This window comes from Chiloscyllium punctatum, chromosome 44, assembly GCF_047496795.1.
Source record: "Chiloscyllium punctatum isolate Juve2018m chromosome 44, sChiPun1.3, whole genome shotgun sequence".
Taxonomy (NCBI): domain Eukaryota; kingdom Metazoa; phylum Chordata; class Chondrichthyes; order Orectolobiformes; family Hemiscylliidae; genus Chiloscyllium; species Chiloscyllium punctatum.
In genome coordinates, this window is record NC_092782.1 from 11037309 (window position 1) to 11058108 (window position 20800).

Consider the following 20800-nt stretch of genomic DNA (forward strand, 5'->3'; position numbering starts at 1 on the left):
TAAATGTTCTGTTGTAAGAATACATTCTATAACCTGGGATCTCTTTATTTCTGAGAAAAATATTTTTCCTATGGAATTTTAATCTTTCTTACCAAAGATAACATTCATCTTTCATATTTCATGATAAAAATAAAGCATGAACTATTCAACCCCAGGGCTAACTTCATCAATCCCAGTGGGAACCTTGTTTGAACTCTGTATAGATTGAAGAATCAATGCTACATGTTGTTACCCTATCTTCAACACAAGCTCCCATCAGTTTAGACTAACTCCTGGGGCGCACCACATTGCTGAACTGCTCTTTTTCAATTAATCCATTGAGATTTTAACTTCATTATTTTTTTCTTACTCATGTTCTTGTAGCTGGCTCAGCAAGATGATTACAGAGAAACTTTATACAGCCACAGACGTGAAAATCTGGACATTGATGTATGTGAAAATGTTTTACAGTTTTTTGATCCCACAGTTTTGACTAATTGTGTCTTATTTTATGGAGAGATGCAACTAAGTTTTTGTAAAGTATTCTAAGGAAATAGTATGTGCAATTTTTTAAATTGGATTATGTCTTTTGATATATATCAATGATGTGGAGGTGTTGGTATTGGACTGGGGTAGACAAAGTTAAAAATTACATAACACCAGGTTATAGTCCAGGTTTGTTTGGAAGTACTAGCTTTTGGAGAGCTGCTCCTTCATCAAGTAGTTGTGGAACAGCATCATAATTCTGGATTAGTGGTGCTGGAAAAGCACAGCAGTTCAGGCAACAGAATCATAAGATAACGAATTTATAGCAAAACACTCGGCATGCATTTGAAACAATATATTGAACAAATATGGATTCCTATTAAGTCTTTCATCTTTTAGAGTGGGTTGCAGCTTTCAGTTCATTTAATATGTAAATCCCTGAACTTCTTTTAAGTCACATTCCCAAGATAACTTAAGGTTTTACTTTTTTAAAAAAAAGGTGACATCTCAGCTCAGACAATGTATTAAAAGCTGTGAGGTTTGAGTCTATCTGTCTGCCTCAAATTTTCAGGTGACCATCCTCCAAGACGGACTTTGGGATACGCAACAACATAGAGTGGCTGACAGCCAAGTTTGGTACCCATGAGGATGGCCTCAACCGCAACGTTGGGTTCAGGTCACACTACATCATACAGTCTCGTGCATACAGACACACACTCTTACATACACAGACACTCTCTCAGACACACCCACGTACAACCCCCACACTCTCACCCACACGCGCACACATTTCACAGGCTTATATTCTGTCACACTCATGCACACTTCTATCAAGCAAGCACACATGCAAACACACTATCTCATGCATACTCAAACTCACATGTACACACTCACCTGCATGCGTGCGCTCTTTCCCCCCCCCCCCCCCCCCCCCCTTCACATGGGCGCGTGTGCGTGCAAACACACACATATGTCTATGCAGTGAATTTGCATTTGCAGAATTGTATTTGCAGATAAATTCTATTTTGCTCAAAAAGCAGACAACTCTCAGGTAGTCAATCCGTGCAACATTTTATAAACTCCTACTTTGGAAATAGAACCAGTCTGACTCAAGATTGGCCTACAGACACTCAAACTTCACACCTTTAGTACATTGTCTGAGCTGAGATGACACCTTTTTTTTAATAAAATCTGAAAAGTTATGTTGAGAATGTGACTTAAAAGAAGTTCTGGCAATTACATATTAATGGCCAAAAGCTGCAACCCTCTCTAAAGATGAAAGACTTAACAGCAATCTAGGTTTGTTCAATATATTGTTTCAATTGCATGACACTGTGGTCTTTTGCTATAAATTTGGTGGTGTATGAACCTGCTCCACAACTACCTATGGAAGGAGTGGTGCTCTGAAAGCTAGTACTTCCAAATAAATCTGTTGGACTATAGCCTGGTATTGCGTGATATATGTCAAAAATACATTTGCCTCCTTAATAAAAATCATGCAGTACCAAAATTGCTTATTGTTATCAAGAATGCTTTATTTCTGTCTTATGTTTAATTAATACTCTTGGTCAATTGATTACTCAATTATGAATCTTAGATTGCCAAGGAAATGATCATTCACTAATTCTATCCACTATTTTCTTTTTACTTCCCTTTCTCACCTAGAAAACTAAAAAGCTTGGCTGGGAATGTTTTCTTTAGATTTAGAACCATTTCATTTGAAACCAGAATCTAAAATGACCAAATTACCAAAACCTTAAAAATTTTCACAAGCAAAAACAGAAGTTGTCAGAAAAGCTCATGCAACTTCACTTTTTGTTTCTGATTCACAGCATCCGCAGTTCTTTCGGTTCTTAAAAAATTCCACCTGGTCAAAGGGCTAGTGTGGATTTATAAGGAGTAGATGTGCCCAATGAATATAGTAGAGTTTTTTAAAAATTTGATTGATATGGTGTGTCAGTAAACATCTATTCATGTTATATCTTGGGAAATAAAATACAAAAGGTCAGAAATCTGCTTCAGCCGTAGGTTACGCTGCACCTGGGGTACTGTGAGCACCACACATTAGGGAGTGAAGTGTGGATTTTCTGGAATGATAATTTATACTCAAGGGTTAAACGATAGGAAGGGGTTTAATAAATAAGGTTGTACTTCCTGAAATTGAAGAAGCTAAGTTGGAATTTGAGTTTGATTTATTGTCACATTTACCAAGATGCAGAAAAAAGTAATGTTTTGTGTGCTGTACTGGCAGATCATACAGAGCGCAGAATACAGTAAAAACCAAAAGAACAGCGGATGGTGGAAATCGGAAACAAAAACAAATTGCTGGAAAAGCTCAACAATGTAGCAGCTTCTATGCAGAGAAATCAGAGTTAACATTTCTGGTCCAATTCTTTGAAGCGTGAAAAATGACTTGATTAGATTCCCTACAGTGTGCGAATAAGTCCTTCGGCCCAACAAATCCACAGTGCCCCTCCAAAGAGTAACCCACCCAGACCGATTCCCCTGCCCTATATATACCCCTGACTAATGTGCCTAACACTATGGGCAATTTAGCAAGGCCAATTCACCTGATCTGCACATCTTTGGACTGTGGGAGGAAACTGGAGCACCTGGAGGAAACCCACGCAGACACGGGGAGAATGTGCAAACTCCACACAGACAGTTGCTTGAGGCGGGAATCGAACCCAGACCCCTGACACTGTGAGGCGGTAATGCTAACATCTGAGCCACCGTGCCACCCACTTCATTGAAGTATAACAGATATAACAATAATGTATGGTAATAATAACAGAGTAGATCCTGAAATGTGGATGTAGAAAGCCTGTTTCCTCTTGTGGATGGGTCCATTAATAGGGACAATGTTCAAAACTTTTTGTTCATCCTTTCAGGACAGAGATTCAGAGAGCTTATTTTTGAAGGATGATGCAACTTTGAAACTCTGCCTTTGAGATGGCGTAGGCATTGAATCAGAGAGTCTTATGTTTTTAAGGGCAAAGTCAATAGATTCTTAAACAAAAACAGAAATTGCTGGTGAAACTGGTCTGGCAGCATGTAGGAAGAAAGTAGAGTTAACATTTCAAGTCTGGTGATTCTTCATCAGAATTTCTTCATATTTCTACTCTTAAATCATACATTCATATGTCCAGATTAAGGGGCTGGACTTTTTTAGGCTGGGAAGCCTGATGCTAGACAGCTGCAGCATGACTACAAAAAAGGAAGGACTTTGAGGCTGGAAAGAAGAAATTGATTGACCACTGAAGGGAAGATTGTGGTAGGTTTCTTGGGGATGTTGGTGGAAAAGATTACACTTCCTCCTATTCCACAAGCTGTGCTGGGGGAAAATAAACTTCATTACTGAATCTGATAGTTCTGACACTTGTCTTGGCCACTCTTTTCTGAGCCAGGGCAAACCCAAAACAGTGATTACATTGAAATAGATGATAAAATCAGTAGTATGCAGTTTGCTAACTGTACTCACGTTTCTGACCCATATCTTGATGAGAGATTATTCGCCCAACCCATTTTCAACCAGAAGTAAGTCCATTTATCATTTTAGAATTCCACATTGTTTAAGAATTTAAATCTGTGTAGGGAGATTTTAATCTTCCAAAGTATTTATCAGCTAAAACATAAAAGCAATATTTTGATCTTCCATTAGTTTGCAAATGCAGGTTATTTTTCAAATTATATTGTTCAATAAACCAGAAGACATTATGAACCTGGTTACTGATTTACCTTTGTCTTTGTTCAAAATGTGAGATTACAGTGTTCTCAAGCAGGGAATGCTGGTTTGCTTTAACTGGAAGAGTTGTTCCAGAAATTTGTTAGAAAAACTTAGGTTCACATTTTTCTTGATGTATATTTTCAGCAATTGCTGAACTTGAAGAAATGTTTAAAGCCATGTGCTGCTCTGGTGGAGAGTTATTGTTATTTTGTCAATCTTTGTGCTTTCTGTTGTAGGGTAAACTGAGCCAATTATGTGAGCAGGATAAGGTTGTTTGTGAGCAAGAAGAGAAATTGCAGCAGCTGCATAAGGAAAAAGTAAGAAATTATGATCAAATTACTTCATTTCAACATAATGCATATCTCCAGTGAATATATTGAATTCAGACTAAATTATGCATACTGCTTTGTCTCTTGCAGCATACGCTTGAACAAGCTTTACTGGCTGCAAGTCAGGAGATTGAAATGAATGCAGAAAATCCTACTGTAGTGCAAAGTGTGGCCTTACAAAGAGACGTTTTACAAAATGGATTGCTCAGCACTTGCCGGGAGATATCAAGAACCACCACAGTGAGTTGTAGTCACTATGCCATTTGTTGTTTGTAGTAAAGTCTGAAGGCCAGGTCTGCTTTAGCTTGTAGTTCTTTTTCAAATGTTCTGATCGCGTGTTAAACTCCCACATAAACTGTTGGTGAGCTTTTACTTTGCATAGGATATGTATTCAAAACACTTCAGGACTTTTCTGATTATATGTAACCTTTTGAGTATCATTTTAGCACACCATACTCTGCAGAGCTGATTAATGCAAGATTATGCCAATGTAAACTTTTGCTGTATCATTAACAGGGAGGCAATGAGCATTTCACTTGATTCCCAAAATTGTGGAGGGAAGCTAGTCAGCACATAAACTGAAGAAGTTGCTATAGTCAGCCCTTGCACCCCACCTGGTGGCTAATCTGAGTGCCAGAAATCAGAAGCCTTTTCCCAGATTCACATTTATGACCCATCTGTTGAGGAGAAGTTATTCACCCACCCATTTTAAACCAGAAATATGTCCATTTGTTCCTTTAGAATTTCACGTTTTTAGGAATTTAAATCTTTGAAAGATTAAAATCTCCTGCCAAAGTTTTTATCAGCTAAAACATATGTACAATTTTTTGATATTCCATTCCTTTGTAAGTGCAGATTGTTTTTCAAATTGTTTTGTTCAGTAAATTTAAAGAAATAGATTGTGAATTTGATTTTGATTTGCCTCATCTTAGTTCAAAATGTAAGATTACAACTTTCCCAATTAAGTTAATCCTGGTGTATAGCATGTAGGATTGTTTTTAAGTTTGGAATCGATTGTACATTTTTAAAAATGAAATAATTCTCCTGTTTAAGCTATGTACTTTGTGATTTAGGAACTGGAAAGAACATGGAAAGAGTATGAAAAGTTAGAGTATGACGTAACTCTAGCAAGAACCCACTTACAACAACAACTAGACAGATGTGATGAAGTTCAGGTACTGGCTGTATTTGGACAGATGGATCTGATGTCTGAGCATGTTTATACTAACAATAACAAAATCTCTTTTTCCAGCAAATACGTCTCCAGCATAGCACAATTGTCGGCACATTGTTCACCAGTTTCCTTCTACTTAATCCAATTTATAACAACCGTATTGCATTACTTCCTTGCATACAGCACGCCTAACCAAACACTGTTGTCAGAAACACTTTTGTTACCTCTTTAATGTATTTCATGCATGATAAAACATCAGTGTTCATGACTGCTGTATTTGTTGTCAGAAGGATCTTTACTTTTTTTCCCCAAGGTGGAGTTAACTGCTCAGCAACGCCCTCAGATTCAAAAGGAGCTCTGGAGAATTGATGATGTTATGGAAGGACTCACCAAAAGTAAACAGCAAAGAAGGAACTCTAGCAACACTGGTAAGAAAAGCCAATCCTGTTTTAGGTCAGAATTTCAAGTAATTAAGTAGTAGCTGTTGTGGATTCCAGTAGAGGTAACGAATTGAAGTGTTGTTTTATTTTCCTTTTCGTTATTTCCCACCCTCCACTGTGAATGTGTTTAAGTTTCAGTTTATCTACAAAGACTGAAATCAACTTGTTAGTTACGCTATGAACTCTTGAACTGCTTTTTTGTTTGCTTTGAACTGATGAACCAAAATTGTAGTTTTCTCACTTAAGAGGGCCTTTCTAGTTCTGTTGATGTCATGGGTTACAGTAATTAGCACAACTATCAATCTGTCCTTGTGTTGGATAGGATACGTGCAATGAGATGGTCTCCTGCCTCCCATTCTGAAGTTAAAACCACAGGTCAATATTTAACTATTTCAGCATAGAAACAGGTCATTCAATCTTTGCAATATTTATGCTCAAGACCCTCCTCCCACTCTCCTTCATCTACCATTATATGCCCTTCTGCCTTGTGGTTATGTAGCTTCCCCTTAAATGCATCTTTGCAACTTGACTAATCTGTTCTGCGTGGGAGCAAGTTCCACTTTCCAATCGTACAGGTATAGAAGTTACTTCTCCATCACCTGTTAGATTTATTAGTGACTGTCTTGTATTTTTAGGCTGTAATTCTGGACTTCTCTCCTTCGCACACAAGCAGGAGCCTTTTCACTGTCTCTATCCTATAAAGGAAGACAGTAAAGTAGTGCGAATGTCATTGGACTAGTAATCCCGAGACCTCAGCTAACGTTCTGGAGACTGGAGTTCAAAACCCAGCACTGCAACAGATAGAAATTCAAATTCATTACTTAAAAACAATGGAAGCAAAACCTAATGTCTCTATTGGTGTCACTGAAGCTCTCGTGATTGTTATCTTCAGGGATACAAATCTGCCACCCTTATCCTGTCTGTCTATATGTGACTCCAGGTCTGCAACATTGATTCTTAACTGCCCTCCGTGAAATGCCTAAACAACCCACTCAGTTCAAGAAATTTAGGTATGGACAACAAATGCTGGCCTTGTCATCATTCCCAAAACTCATGAAAGGTTGAAAAGAAAGAAAAACTTTCAAGAACTTGAAGACTGGTAGGCTGTTGGAGAAAATGTGGAGGCATGGTTTTAAGGGTGATTTGGCAATTTGGATTAGAAACTGGCTTTCTGTAAGAAAGCGGTGGTTGATGGAAAATATTCAGCCTGGAGTCCAGTTACTAGTGGTGTGCCACAAGAATCTGTTTTGGGACTACTACTGTTTGTCATTTTTATAAATGACTTGGACATTTGCAGATGACACTAAAGTCTGTGGAGTGGTGGACTGTGTGGAATAATGTTGCAGGTTGCAAGGAGACTTGGATAAACTGCAGAATTAGGCTGAGAGGTGGCAAATGGAGTTCAATGCAGATAAATGTGAGGTGATTCACTTTGGGAAGAATAACAGGATGGCAGAATACTGGGTCAATAGAAAGATTCTTGGTAGTGTGGATGTGCAGAGGGATCTTCATGTCCATGTTACATAGATCCTTGAAAGTTGCCACCCAGGTTGATAGTGCATTTGGTGTGTTAGGTTTTTTTGGTAGAGGGTTTGAGTTCTGGAACTGTGATGTCATGCTGCAACTGTACAAAATGCTAGTGCAGCCGCACTTGGAGTATTGTATGCAGTCCTGGTCTCCCCATAACAGGAAGGATGTGGAAGCATTGGAAAAGGTGCAGAGGAGATTTACCAGGATGTTGCCTGGTCTGGTGTGCAGGTCTTATGAGGAAAGGCTGAGGGACTTGGGTCTGTTCTCATTGGAGAGAAGAAGGCTAAAAGGGGATTTGATAGAGACATACAAGATGATTAGAGGATTAGATAGGGTGGACAGTGAGAGTCTTTTTCCGAGGATGATAACATCAGCTTGTATGAGGGAGCATAGCTGCAAACGGAGGAGTGATAGATTTAAGACAGATGTCAGAGGCATGTTCCTTACTCAGAGAGTGGTAAGGGTGTGGAATGCCCTGCCTGCCAATGTAATTAACTTAGCCACATTAGGGGCATTTATACAGTCCGTGGATGATGATGGGATAGTGTAGGGGGATGTGCTTAGATTTGTTCACAGGTTGGCGCAACGTTAAGAGCCAAAGGGCCTGTTCTGCGCTGTATTGTTCTATGTACCTTAATATCGTTATCTCCAGTCATTTCTTCTTGAACCCTAAAGTCAATTCTGATATTCTAGTATATTTTCTTTGTAGCTCCCGCAGTGATACTGTTCATTTTTAAACACACAATATAGCCTCTGTATAAATGTTTTCTTTTTCCGTTTTTATTCTGTGGATGTCAGAAACAACAATTCAAGCTCTTCAAATTATGGAAGTTTAACGTAACCTCCCTGATTTTCAAATTTAGCCCTTCAGAAAGAAATACATATACTTCATTTGCTTTGGTTTTATGTCGCTCTGTAATGTGTGTCATTATTTTCAGTGATTTGTGTCGATCAGGTTCTTGTGTTCCTCTGACCATTTAGACACTGACTAGCCAAGCTGTATATATATTGCAGTTCATATGCTAATTTCACACCTATTCTTCAAGTTTGAGACACTTAACGTAGTCCTTCTCTGTATTACTTACATCCCAAAATGTCATCCATAAACCTGAAAATTTTCTCAATAATTGCCAAGTCCAAATTGTGCATGTACATAACATTGGCACCACTTCCCATCTTTGCCAATCTAAGTAACTATCTTTAACTGTTTACATACAACTTTGTAGCCAACTTAATTTCCATTCTGATACTTGTTCACTTACTCCATTTGTTTAAAATCTGCTGTGCAGTAATATGATGTAGACTTTTCGGAAGTCTGCCCATCCAATATTTTGGGCAAGAATGCACGAGTATGTATTTTCTCCTCAAGTTCGACCAGTAACTCCCAATCAGTTATTTCTTTGCTGTGCCAAAGTTGCAATATTTAAATTGCAGCTCCCCTGTAGATTTTCTAACTTTAGTCATGGCTGATATGAGATTTTTTTTTCTGTAACTATCCTGCTGAGCATTGCTTGTGAATTTATATCAGTTGCTGGAAGCCAAAGTCAATAGATGTGAAGCTGGAAAAGCACAGCAGGTTAGACAGCATCCAAGGAGCAGGAAAGTTAGCATTTCAGGCCAAAACCCTTCGTTAGGACTGGGGAGGGAGAGGGAGTCCAGAAGTATTTAGAGGGGGGGGGGTGGGGCTGAGGAAAGGATAGGTGGGATGGTGATAGGTGGGGGTTGTTGTGATTGGCTAATGGAAAGGGTGGAGTGGATAACTGAGCAGGTTAGGACTGGTCAGGCAGGTGAGGAGGAGGGGTGGGGCTAGACATGGGATAAGGCTGAGAGAGGAGGGATTTGAAGGTGGTGAAGCCAACGTTGAAGCCATTGGGCTGTGAGCTTCCTGGGTGAAATATAATGTGTTGTTCCTCAGTTTCCGTTTGGTCTCACTCTGACAGTGGAAGAGGCCAAGGATGAACTTGTTATTAAGGGAGTGGGAAGGGGAATTAAAATGGATAGCAACTGAAAGGTTGATTTGGTTGGTGCACGCAAAGCACAGATGCTCTGCGAACTGGTCCCCGAGTCTGTGTTTGGTCTCCCCAGTATATAGGAGACCACATCACGAGCAACGGATATAATAGATGTGGTTGGATAATGTGCAAGTGGAGCATAAGTCTTCAGTTCACTTGCTAGAATGTTGTCTGGACCCAGTCTTTGCAGTATCCAGTGCCTCCAACTTTCTTGATGTCATATTGAGTGAATGGACTTGGCAAAAGACTCATGTCTGTGATGCCAGGGACCTCTGGGGATGGCAGAGAAGGATCATCCACTTGGCACTCCTGGCTGAAGATTGTTGTGAATGCTTTAGTCTTATCTTTTGCACTGATGTGCTGAGCTTTCCAATCATTGAGGGTATGGATATTTATGGAGACCCTTCTCTAATGATTTGTTTAATTGTCCACCACTATTCACAACCATATGTGATAGAACTGCAGAGCTTAGATCTGATCTGTTGATTATGGGTTCATTTAGCCCTGTCAGTGTCTTGCTTCTTATGCTGTTTGGCATGCGAGTAGTGCAGTTTCGTAGCATCAAGTTGAAAATTCATCTTTCGGAATGCTGGTGCTGGTCCTGGCAGGCCCTCCTGCACTTTTCATTTGTCCATATGTTATGTATTTACATTCACTCTTGTTGAATTGTGCTCACCCTACTGAATTTTGTATAAGCAGTTTTTCAGGCTTACTTTAATCTGTTGTTTAATACTTGTTATACTTAGTTAAATCCAGTGTTTATGCTCACAAAGCTTAAGTTTCTGTAAGCCTTTTGGATGGATCACATCAGGAATCATTCTTCCTGTTATTCCGGATGGAAAATTAAGAGGAAAACTGCTTGCTTATCTCTGTCCTCTACTTAAACAGAAGGCAGGGTACTCTTTGGACAAGATCATTTAAGTAATTTTTTTGAAAACATTTTCCAGGATAGTAGTACATCACATAGAATTCAAAAATAAGATGAGTTTCCACAAGTAAATATTGCAAGAATTTTATTCAAAATTCTGTGGCTTCAAAACATCTAATTTTTTCTTTCTCTTTTAGGCACTGCTGGCTCACAACCTGGATCTGCTTCTACTTTAAGGTGTAGGCAGGAGGTGAGCAATTTATTCTTAGTCACTGGTTGTTGTGGGAAGAAAAATCTTTGGTTAACTTTTGGTTATAATCTGTAGATGAAGTTTAGACAGCCTCGAATTAATACCTGATATTTTAACACAAAGATAGAACTTTCATTTGGTAACAGTTCTACTTGATGGAGAATATTTATTTTTCAAAAGTTAAAAGGTGGAGGAGTGTAAATAGAAAAAAGTACTCCTCATCCATTCTTATTTGTAATGGATACCCTACTCTGGTTATTCAAAGTTACTTTGACACAATATAGAAATTTCAGCAGTTCAAATTAGCCAACATAATTAAAATGTCAATGCCAAAGAAGTCTCGTAATTATCTAATCATTTGAAAGGGATGACTTTGAATTGAAGAATAGATTATAAAACATTGCAGTAAAAGTTTGTACTATCCAGAATGCACCTGGACTGTGTTGTGCTGACAAACTAAAAAGGGTCACAAAAAGCACAATACATTCTGCTTTCTTATATTCACAAGTGACCATCACTCCCAATTAATAATCAAAACATCATGATGGGTTTTGAATATGACAGTCAGACATCAATGACACAGGCCCCCATCCATTGTTGTGCTGTGTGCCGCATATCCGTGATTTCTGCTTGCTATCTTTAGTTTCTCTGATGGCATGTTGAAATAAATCATTTATGCCTCTTGTTCCACGATAAAGTGCGATACAAAACCAGAGAAAGGTATTCACTAAAGTAAAGGAAAATGCCTCAAACAGCCCATCAAGCATTAAAAAAGTCCAGCTTTCGTGTCACAAGGTTACTCAACAGCAGCTGGATTCTTTCTTGCATCAGAACTTCTTCACAATGTTGTCCACCAATGGTCCATTGTCATTTAGCATCAGAAAATCTTTACTAAAGCACCTGTTCGTTATCAGGGTGGGATCAGCGAAATCAATTGATGGAGCTTTCTGGTTTGTGAAATGCCAGACCATATGAATTTTATTGTATTTGCTTTCTCATTTATTAGAACTTAAATGATGGAACATGGTCATGTTGATTTGCATACATCTTAAATTGAAAGAATATCTGGTATATCTCAAACTGTTAGTGCATTTATTATATGGACTCTTTAGGAAGATGAAACAGCCCCTCCTCGCCCTCCTCTTCCCCAGTTATATGACTTGACAGAGAGGGCTCCCACAGTTCCCCCTCATCCCAGTGAGAGCATCATTTGGCCCTGTTCTGCCAGAAACCTGGTACATCAACCAGATGAAATGAAGATCCACCTTGAACCAGAAGATCCAAAGCATGGAGCAGATTCTGTAAGTGGCTGATTATTGCCACTGTTTGCCTGTTAAACCTGCTCCTCCCACATTTCCCTTCTCATTGTTTTATGTCATGTGATTATTTTGCCGCTTCATTTTTTAGTTGGTCACTTTGTCATTGCTTCATTTATTGGATTATCATTCCTGAATGATGTAGTTACAAATGAACTGTCCTGCGTAATTGTAGCCCAATAACCCAAGTTTTAAAATATAATCTTAAGTAGAATTGTATCTGCAAAATTTGTTCATAATATTTGCATTTTCAGGGCATCTTCAGTTAACTGTTTGGGATTCTTTCCCTTTAAGTAATCTGTCCCAAGATCAGCAATTGTTAAGAGATGTTTTACTAAATTTATTTCATATTTGCAATACATGACTGAAGAATTAAAGTTTTGTTAAAGATTTCTGTATTGGTGCTAAATTAAATGGAATTAAATATTTTAGGTTTTTAAATAAAGTAAAAAATTTGTGGTGGATTTTTGCCATTACCTAATTTCCATGCTTGATGGCTATCAATTGTTTTATAGCAGGACAGCTCATTTAGTGAATCTAACCTTAATATGTAACTTTAAAAATGAAATCCATCAGTGGATGGGTACAAAGGCTGCTGTTATACTGCAGTTATTAATATCAAATTGTGTCTGGATTACCATGAGTTCTGACATTTTCTGCAATAGCTAGACCCAATTTAAACTATAGATTATGTATCTTCTTTAATTCAGAAACAAATAAGTTACGTCAATGCCTCATTAACTGTACAAACACAGCTTCCCTGATAATGATCTGTGTTATTGGAGGGAGCAGCCTGCTACATGTGAAAATAAAGTTCTCAGGATTTCAGCAGGCCATTTATTGGAAATATGGCTTTGAATCAGTTTGAATGGCAGAGCCTAGTTTGTGATGCCATTAAAGGAGGGGTTCATGTATCTCTTGATTTTAGTGCTCTTGAAAGTCAGTATAAACTCATTCCAAGCACTTTTAACACTCAATCGGTTAGATGCAATTTGGTGTTCATTAACACAAGAAACTGATTTGCAGTCACACCAAAACGGTAATATAATGGCAGCCCAACCATTTATGCTAACAGTCCAAGCAACTTGACTAGCTTTTGAACTCACTTTATTGTTGCTATACGATTCTTACTATCTTCCAAATGTCCTTTTTTAATACCAAAATCGAAAATGGATATCTTTGTCAGTATTCACAACCAAATAAGTTTTTTGCAGCAGGACTAAGTTTTGAATAAGTAGCTGCATAATTTTCAAACTTCACAAAATAACTCTTTTTGGAAAAAAATGATAGTCTTGATTATACATATATCTATTTCTTAGTTTCTTGGAATGTGCCAAAGGTAATTTTGATGCTATAATATTCTTGTTTATTAAACATTGCTCTCTAAACAAAATGTCTTGTCCATTAGTGGGTAATGATTTAAGTATTCTTTTCTAAAAATTGATCCTGATTAGAACTTAACTGAGTCTTGAAGACTTAATTACTCAGCAAATTATCTACTTAATAGAAATACTTTCCAACTACAGGGCCCTGATTATCGACTGTACAAGAGTGAACCAGAACTGACAACTGTCACTGAGGTTGATGAATCAAATGTGGATGAGAAGTCAGAAGTGGTACCTGACAAAGAAAGTGTCACATCTAAAGGTAGCAGTAGTAGTAGTATACAGAAGATAAGATTTGTATATCTGGATTGCACTTTACCTGATTGTCCTCCTGTTCATACTTAAATGGTTTTAGGTCAGATTCAAATTGAGTGCAACCATTCCATGGCTAGGATTCTGAAGATGGTTTACTATGTTTTTTTACGAACTGATCTTAAACTGGTTCAAGTCTGAGTTAATATTGTTAGGATTGATATCAAATGTAATTTTATTTCTGGACAGCTGTTTAACTCAGTTTCACTGTAATCTTGTTCTAATATTACATCCAAACAGATGTCAAGAGCACAGGAACAAGGATAAATCATTTAGTTCTTCAAACCACTCAGACTGCAGATTAGCTCTGATCTCTAACTCCATATTATCCACCTTTATCACATATACTGCAACACCTTTGGAAAGCAAAGATCTATCAATCTCAGATTTACCATTGATCGTGCATCAACTACTGTTTCAGAAGATGGTTCCACCAACTGATCAGTCCTGGTGCATAGAATTGCTACCCAATCCTGAATGATCTGGCCCTAATTTTTAAAATATGGTCCAAGCCTTGGACTCCCCTATCAGCAGAAATTATATTTATGTCACTTACATTTGGGCAGCTGGGAAATGTATAAGTCATGTGCAGCTTGAGCTTTTAAGAGGACATTCTTATTTTGCTGGAGAGCATTAACACAACATGAGAGAAAGCAATTAAGCTGAATGAAAGTGGCACACATAGTTGGAACTACTGGGCTGTCTCCAACAGTGGGAGAGACTATTGCATCCCATTGATAAGCTGCTACTCACTGAAGTCAACCAGCATCCAACAAGTAAGGTGCTAACTCACCACAATCCAACTATTTTAATATATATGGAATTTAGAGTCTTTGCTTAACAAATGAACCAAATCCATTGCATCAGGAAAACAGAAACACATGGGGATGACTCCTTCATTGGCAAGCTGAAAAGTCAGGATCAGGTGCACAGGGCTAACTGATGGTTTGCAACTGATTGCCGGTGTCTGCAAGCTGATGTGATTGGCATGAAACTTCAAAGGATGAAAGTTGCCTTTTTGCAAAACTCAAGACTCGCTAAAAGGATAATTGAAACAAAAGCACTACATGTTTGTCAAGGAGGGTAGAATTTTGAAGGACTCACTGTAAGGAACTTTCAGCTGTTAATGACAAAACCAAAATATGTTTCAGAACGTGTCCTGTCTATCCACCTCAACTCAAACAGGGCCAGTAAACCCCATGAGTGCTTAAGCTCCCACTGTCACGCTGCACAATAGAATTGAAAGACCACTTCTACAAGGCACTCAATGATTCTGTCGATAGCCATACTGAGACAGCATGTCTTTACCTACTGAGGGGATTCAGTGTGATGACATTTTTGCCTCAGATAGCATGGCATTGGAAAGATAAATGGAACTGTATAGAAACTACACATACTTTGCTACTAAACTAAGCTTTGGGTAAATAACATTTTTTTTCTCAGTGATCCATACTAAAGGGTGATTAGGGGCATCCATTGGCAGCTAGAGACCTGATTATCCCCAGTCATGACCTCAATTACCAAGGCAGAGCCACCTTAGTACTAATTGTAATAAAGATCCCTTTGTGGTGTGCACCAGGGTCCAATGCAACAAGTGAAGCAGAAGGACCATCTTTATATCAATGTTAACTGTGCTGCCTATTCAAATAAAAGCCAGCATTTCTTGGCTTAATTGAACAAACACACTTTAAAATTAGTCCACACTGGAATCCACAATTCTGCAGTCAGCACACTGGAAACAAGAAGAGAAAATTGTAGTTCAAAGCTAGTATCGCTGTATGGAACACAACATTGGGCTGTAGTCAGGGGAGAATATGATCACTGAGGCTTCTGTATGCAACAGAGAAACTATGCTTGCCAGTGAAACACTTGATGTCAAACTGGTATTGAAGGAACCTAACCAAGCTATTGGTGTGCTGACTATTAGTAAAGATTAGATTAGATTACTTACAGTGTGGAAACAGGCCCTTCGGCCCAACAAGTCCACACCACCCCGCCGAAGCGCAACCCACCCATACCCCTACATCTACCCCTTACCTAACACTACGGGCAATATAGCATGGCCAATTCACCTGACCTGCACATTTTTGGACTGTGGGAGGAAACCGGAGCAGCCGGAGGAAACCCACGCAGACATGGGGAGAACGTGCAAACTCCACAGTCAGTCGCCTGAGAAACCAGCACTCTTGAAGCATCTGCGAGAACTTCTGTCTTGCTGGAAAAGGATATGGTGCCCAGGATATGTGTGATGCAAAAACTTTTGCCCTGTAACAGGAACAAGAAAGATTCCAGTGATTGCAACAACTACCAAAGCATTTCACTCCTGAGCATTGTGGGTAGAGTATTGCCCATGTGGCCCTTGTAAGGCTGTAGATATCTGATTGACATGATCATCTCAATCTTGACAGCTGCAAGAGAAATGCCATGAAGAAAAAGGACGACTGTTATTCTCGACCAGACAAGACCATTATTATATGCGCATAAGTGGTCAATTTAAGCTGCTGAAGTAAAATGGCTACCTGCTGAAGCTAATAATTTTTATCTTCTCCTTTCATGATAACCTGCGGCTTAAGATTAGCCCTGATGGAGCAATGCCAGAGTTTGAGCTTCACAATGAGGTCAAATCAGGTTGTATTCCGATGCACATACTCCAGCATATTCATCTCTGATGGAAAGCTGTTCAGAGCTGAAAATGTGTTGCTGGAAAAGCGTAGCAGGTCAGGCAGCATCCAAGGAACAGGAGAATCGAATTGACGTTTCGGGCAATGTCGATTCGATTCTCCTGTTCCTTGGATGCTGCCTGACCTGCTGCGCTTTTCCAGCAACACATTTTCAGCTCTGATCTCGAGCAGCTGCAGTCCTCACTTTCTCCTCGGAAAGCTGTTCAGCCTCACTTAAGACCCAAAACAAAATGCTGTCAATGTGACAGTGGAGGTTGCTGATATCTAAGTTCCACAATCACAGGCAATTTGTCATTTGATGCTGAAACCAATGTACACATCACGAAAACTATTGTCCTAAGTGCATGTGGAACAAAAGCAACTTGACTGAGAACCTCAAACTGCAGGTCTCCCAAGACTATATTTTCAGCACGGTAGGTAGACCTGGATAATTTAAGCCAAGCACAAGAAAAGACAACATAACTTTCAACTTTGCAAATATGTAGTCTCTGAATGACTGTAGTCTCAGTATGCCTTGGTGGGGTAAAATCACCACCTCGAGATCCTGTAGCATACTAATTTTGTCAACATGTAACGATCATTTATTGAATGGCATTGGTACTTGCTTGGCCCATGTCCATTGGATGTATGATGACTATATTCCAAAAACCATCTGTACATTGAGTCACAACTTGCTGTGCACCCACCCCTTCCCACAAAAACACCAACATATAAGGTTATGAAAATTGTAAACATGGACACATAATGGGAGACAACTGCCAATGGAAAGGGAGTCCAGATGCTCATTGTTTAGAGAGACATCAGAAGAGTTAAGGAGAAATGGAAAGCTCACCTGGCTGAGAAGTGGACTAAGAAAACATGATGAACAATTCAGCACAGCTTCTTAATGACTTCAACAAATGCAGCAAAAGCTGCTTGGCAAAGTGGAGCCCTTGATACTACCACATGCTGCTGACCACGTGAATTGTACCATAATGAAAGCTGCCAACTAATGTAATGAAAGGCTGTGTGTTGCTGTTCCTAAAATATTGTCCTGGCCTTGCTATTGAATTGGGCTTGGCCCTGCCTTAATAGTAAATTGAGGAATATGCAAAATCAATAAGACTACAGGTCGTCATTAAATACAATTCTGCTGATTGTGGCCACAGTGCCTTATGAATGCCCAGCTTTTACTTGCTGGATTCGTTCTTAATTTATGCCATTTTATGATGCTGTCACACAACTCAATGGTAAGTAGCCTCTATGGGAAGACAGAACTTTTGTCTCCACAAGGACGATGCAGTGGTCTGTCTTACCAATACTTTCAGCAAAATGATGAAGTCAAGTAGAATTATCCATCTTTTTAGTGCTTCCAACATCTGCTGAATGCCTTGTACAGCATACATGTCCTTCAGGATTCAGCCAAATTGGTCAGTGATTGTGTTAAGTGGTCACTCTTTGTAATAGATTTGCATGTTGACACCAGAAGTCAATTCTCTGTACCACCTCGATTTTTCAAATTTGGAGGAATATTGAAGTAGAACAGTAGATGGTTAACCTGCATATTTCCTTGCCCATGTTGGCCTGATGCAATTGGACTTCATGGTTCCCATGTTGACTTTGAGATCTCCCAGGCCAACACCTTTCTGAATGTATGTTATTGAGCTGGCAACTCATGGGCAAGACATTCTCAACGATGGTGAGTGTGTCAGGCTGTTGTGCAATTAGTCAATATCACAGCTTTGTAGATGATGGGGAGGACTTTCGAGGGGAAACTCGACAAAATTTAACTTTGCAACTTATTCTGGGATTCCTTTCCACTGTCTATTCATCCATTTTTTAAAAACATATTTCTTTATCATTTAGATAGAAACTCAGTGATTTCCGGGGCTATTTGAGAGAGCAGTTTAGAGTTAATCGTATTGTTGTGAACCTGGAGCACATACTGGCCAGACTAGACAAGGGTCCTCGGATGCTGACTGACCTCCTGTGCTTTTCCAGCACCACACTCTCGACTCTAATCTCCAGCAGTTGCAGTCCTCACTTTTGCCTATGGATTAATAGAAGAGTTATATTACGACTATGTTACCATTCCCATAAAGTTCTGTAACATGTTTCTCAACTTCAAAGGAATCAAGTAACTCTCAGGAATTTTTTTTGTCTCAGCTTAGCTCAGTAGATTGCACTGTTATCTCCAAGTTAGCTGATGATGGGTTGAAACACCTTTCCAAGACTCAAATACAAGATTTAACTTAAGTAATGTGCTGGGAAAGTGCTGTAACATTAGAGGTTCTGATTGTGGATAAGATGTTTAACTGGGTGCCATGTCTGCCTGCAACAAACACAAAGCTATGGAAAAACTCAGGTTTGGGAGCATCTGTAGAGGGTGAAACAGAGTTAACATTTCAAGTTTGAAGGAGAGTCATACTGGACACTCCACAGATGCTGGTAGAGCTTTGAGGTTTCTCCAACATTATCTGTGCTTGCTTCAGATTTCCAGCATCTGTGGTACTTTGCTTTTATCTGCCTGCTGAAGTAGGTTGAATAGATCCTCTGACAGTTATAATGATATCCATTTTCTCTTTTTATCCATTTGTACAGTGTAAGCTAGTAATCTGTGAATATTGAACGTGCAGGGAGCAGTACATACCATTACTGTCTGCTACTTATTGACTATTGATTTTGCCTCTTGCTAAGTATGAGGTTTGTTATGAGGTTTCTATTGCAACACTCAGAACATTTAACAATGACTGAACAGTTAAAGTCAGAACTGAGAGGCACTAAAGCAAGGAAGCAATTTCAGGCAGATAAGTACTTATAGCATATGCCTGGGGTTGCTGAGTTATATGTTGACTACATTTGCTATGTAGCATGTTAAACCAAAGCTGATGTACTCCACATGTTTGCTTTGTGTTGAATCTAGATTACATTACATTAGTGTGGAAACAGGCCCTTCGGCCCAACAAGTCCACACCGACCCGCCAAAGCGCAACCCACCCATACCCCTACATTTACCCCTTACCTAACACTACGGACAATTTAGCATGGCCAATTTCACCTGACCTGCACATCTTTGGACTGTGGGAGGAAACCGGAGCACCCGGAGGAAACCCACGCAGACATGGGGAGAACATGCAAACTCCACACAGTCAGCACCTCAGGCGGGAATTGAACCCGGATTTCCGGTGCTGTGAGGCAGCAGTGCTAACCACTGTGCCGCCCACAAGTATTAGATATTAGAATCTAATTTTGGATTTTCATGACCTAAATCTTTTGTCAGTAATCATTGCATGTTTGTTGGAGTAAATTTTATTTATAATAAAGGAAATATTATTTATTAACTGAAGAAACCATTGAGGATGTTATTAGACAAGTTGATGAGGGTTGAGCAGTGAATGTTGTGTATTTGGACTTCAGCAAGGCATTTAATAAGGTTCCCCATGGGAGGCTCGTTCAGAAGGTCAGGAGGAATTGGATACAGGGAAATTTAGCTGTATGGATACAGAATTGGCTGGTCGACAGAAGACAGCAAGTGGTAGTGGAAGGAAAATATTCTGCCTGGAAGTCAGTGGTGAGTGCTGTTCCACCGAGCTCTATTCTTAGGACTCTACTCTTTGTAATTTTTATTAATGACTTGGATGAGGGGATTGAAGGATGGGTTAGCAAGTTTGCAGGCGACACAAAGGTTGGAGATGTTGTTGACAGTATAGAGGATTGTTGTAGGCTGCAGTGTGACATTGACAGGATGCAGAGATGGGCTGAGAGATGGCAGATGGAGTTCAACCTGGATAAATGCGAGATGATGCATTTTGGAAGGTCGAACTTGAAAGTTGAGTACAGGATTAAAGATAGGATTCTTGGCAGTGTGGAGGAACGGTGGGATCTTGGTGTGCAGGTACATAGATCCCTTAAAATGGCCACCCAAGTGGACAGGGTTGTTAAGAAAGCATGTAGTATTTTGGCTTTCATTAACAGGGGGATTGAGTTTAAGAGTCGTGAGATCTTGTTGCAGCTCTATAAAACTTTGGTTAGACCGCATTTGGAATGCTGTGTCCAGTTCTGGTCGCCCTTTTATAGGAAAGATATGGATGCTTTGGAGAGGGTCCAGAGGAGGTTTGCCAGGATGCTGCCTGGACTGGAGGGCTTATTTTACGAGGAGAGGTTGACTGAGCTCGGACTTTTTTCACTGGAAAAAAGGAAGAGAGGGGACCTAATTGAGGTGTACAAGATAATGAGAGGCATAGATAGAGTTGATAGCCAGAGACTTTTTCCCAGGGCAGAAATTGTTAACATGAGGGGTCATAGTTTTAAGCTGTTTAGTGGAAAGTATAG

General features: G+C 39.4%; 1 protein-coding gene across 14 annotated transcripts in view; it reads left to right on the forward strand.

The window, feature by feature from the left end:
• Positions 1-20800, forward strand: part of plekha5 (pleckstrin homology domain containing, family A member 5) — a 342774-nt gene that overhangs the window by 292837 nt on the left and 29137 nt on the right. For 10 of the 14 annotated variants that reach the window (XM_072562215.1, XM_072562217.1, XM_072562221.1 and 7 more), the window contains 8 exons: positions 364-429; positions 4429-4509; positions 4612-4761; positions 5595-5696; positions 6009-6123; positions 10743-10795; positions 11908-12096; positions 13638-13758. In XM_072562215.1, the coding sequence (XP_072418316.1) occupies positions 364-429; positions 4429-4509; positions 4612-4761; positions 5595-5696; positions 6009-6123; positions 10743-10795; positions 11908-12096; positions 13638-13758 (877 nt within the window). The remainder of the gene's footprint in view (positions 1-363; positions 430-4428; positions 4510-4611; positions 4762-5594; positions 5697-6008; positions 6124-10742; positions 10796-11907; positions 12097-13637; positions 13759-20800) is intronic. The other 4 variants (XM_072562223.1, XM_072562224.1, XM_072562226.1 and 1 more) reach the window with 1 other exon arrangement.